The sequence below is a fragment of the Hippocampus comes genome, unplaced genomic scaffold (assembly GCF_001891065.2).
Source record: "Hippocampus comes isolate QL1 unplaced genomic scaffold, H_comes_QL1_v1.1 scaffold167, whole genome shotgun sequence".
Taxonomy (NCBI): Eukaryota; Metazoa; Chordata; class Actinopteri; order Syngnathiformes; family Syngnathidae; genus Hippocampus; species Hippocampus comes.
The window spans coordinates 199,913-202,570 of record NW_017805502.1 but is presented as its reverse complement, the minus strand read 5'-3'; the positions used below and the strand labels follow the sequence as shown (position 1 = coordinate 202,570).

General features: G+C 41.3%; 1 protein-coding gene across 4 annotated transcripts in view; it reads left to right on the top strand.

Annotated features, from left to right (window-relative positions):
• fam3a (FAM3 metabolism regulating signaling molecule A) overlaps nt 1-2,658 on the top strand; it is a 10,923-nt gene that overhangs the window by 1,188 nt on the left and 7,077 nt on the right. For all 4 annotated transcript variants that reach the window (XM_019877293.1, XM_019877292.1, XM_019877294.1 and 1 more), the window contains exons 2-3: nt 94-130; nt 217-324. In XM_019877293.1, coding sequence (XP_019732852.1) covers nt 118-130; nt 217-324 — 121 coding nt within the window. In that variant the 5' untranslated portion in view covers nt 94-117. The remainder of the gene's footprint in view (nt 1-93; nt 131-216; nt 325-2,658) is intronic.

Here is a 2,658-nt window from a genome sequence, read left to right as displayed (position 1 = left end):
GCCCGCGCACACACACACACACACACACACACACACACACACACACACACACACAAACTATTTATCTACTTGTTTTTTTTTTTTCTATCCTAGCCCAGCTCCACGAGAGAGGTAATCATGCGATTAACAGGTAGGTTTTGATTTTTCACCACTTTCAGCTGAGTCGCATCCTAAATTTTGCTTGTCCTAAGTGATCTGTTCCATTTGTCTTCACAGGCCCCATGCGAGCTGTGGCTGTGCTGCTCTTGGTTGGACTCATATGGCTGCTGGCAAGCGCAATGTTTGGAGAAGAAAGTGCTGCTTTTGTGCATCATTTCCTCAATAGTAAGGGACATCGCAATACCCATTATTACATTTTGCAGTGAGCAGCTCAGAAACGGTAAATGAATAACAGTTTATCAGGTCACTATTAGGGATTTAACTATGACAGATCTTGACATGGCCACAATATCATCATCGTCATGTAACGTTATTAAAAGCAGCCCATCTCCGCCAAATACATTACTTTTTGTCCGCTTCAGCTAAACACAGCATTGTGAACTACAGAGACCATGAATGATACTTTGTGCCTCCTAGCCAATAGGAACACACATTAAAAAAATGACTGGTCGAGTCTCTTTTTTTGTCACTGCTGTTATCCATCCATCCATCCATCCATTCATTGATCCAATTTCTAATCTGCCTATCCTCACAAGGGTTGCTGTCCTCAGACAGTAGGCAGGGTGCACCCTAAACTGGTTGCGAGCCAATGGCAGGGCACACATAGACGAACAATCATTCGCGCTCACACTCACACATAAGGACAATTTTAGAGTGTTCTATTAACCTGCCATGCATGTTTTTAGAATGTGGGAGGAATCCGGAGTACTCGGCACGGGGAGAACATGCAAACTCCACACAAAAAGGCCGCAATCGAAATCGAACCCCGCACTTCTGCACTGTGATGCCGACGTGCTAAGCAGTCGACCACTGTGCCGCCCACTGCTCTTATGTAGTAAAACACAATATTCAGCTTTTTTTCTGCAAAATCTTGAGCTTTTTTTTCCCCCAACAATATTGAGTTTTTATACAGTATCATTTTTAATATTGCCACCCTCCCCAAATTATCGTGAGGCTTATATCATGATAATGTCTTATCGTGACATTTGGATATCGTTTTATCTGTAGCCACTATTGCCATTTTGGGTTGAAATATTATCTTGAAAACTAAAGTACCGGTATGTTACATCCAATATGAGATTAATAAATCAAAATTTTGTCAGAACTACACTCCATCATTACATTAATATCATGTAAGGAGGCAACATTAGAAACCCTTCTTAGGATGATGAAATGCACCTCTACTAACTCTTACCATCATAATAAGCACATTTGTAGATTCATCTCTGAGAACATCATCATTTTTGTTAAGGCACAATTTTTCTTATGGCCGTGATGATGCGGTGAAGTTTATGCCTGATAACATAAAGATTCAAGGTTTACACATTCGTGAGCCACACAAAGTGGTGTTGGCATCTAAAAGGTATGCCATCATTCCTTTCAAACACAACATTTGGCGCATGCGCGCACACGTACACACACACATTCTTAAAATATACCTAATAGTAGTGATGGACAAAGTGAAGCCTCATGAATCAATGAGACTTGTCTCTCATGGTTCTGCCAATGGTTCATCACTAGATTTACATTCATATTAGTTCTTTAAGGACCCCTGCTGCACGGTGAGCAGTATTGCAGTTTGTATTTTTAAATGAAAGCTTGTAATGTTGCTTCATTCAAATAGCCTGTATAGCAGTGGTGTCAAACTCATTTTTGTCGCAGGCCAGATTTTAGTTACAATTTATCTATATACTTTTTGTCTTCTACTTTCTCCCTTTCATAATTTTGCTGCTGTAAATTGTGAATTTCTCCATTGTGAGACAAATAAAGGTTTTCTTATTCACCTATTGTTTAAGTTACCTCACTGAGGGATTTCGTGACGAGAAAATGCTTACAGTCACTCTTTGTTATTACAAAGGAGAATTTTAAATGTTGGTAGAGATTTGAGTAAGCATCATGAAAGTTGACATCTTTGATTTGCTTTTGCGGGCCACATAGTTTGACTATTAAGATTAAGATATCCTTTATTTGTCCCACAATGGGGAAATTTACAGTCCACAGCAGCAAGATAATGGGGAGAAAGAAGAAAGAAGAAAAAGAAAACAAACACCGTTCAATTAAGTGCAATATAAATACAGATATGGATAAGGTCACAGTGCTATTTACAATAGTCTTCCACATCATTTATTTATTTTTTATTCAGCAGCCTGACAGCAGTCGGTAGGAAGGAGCGGCGGTATCTCTCCTTCTTGCAGCGCGGGTGTAACAGTCTCTGGCTGAAGGAGCTACCTAGTGCTGTCAGGGCGGGCTGGAGGGGATGGGAGGGACTGTCCATCATAGCTTTTAGCTTAGTTAGCATCCTCCTGTTGCCCACCTCCTCCAGAGTGTCTAGGGAGCAGCCCAGGACAGAACTGGTACTAGTCGCTCTAATCTCTTCCTATCCGGGGCCGAGATGCTGCCTGACCAGCAGACAATGCCTTAATGGATGGCCGAGGCCACCACCGAGTTATAGAAAGTCTTAAGGAGTGACCCCTGAACCCCAAAAGACCTCAGTTTCCT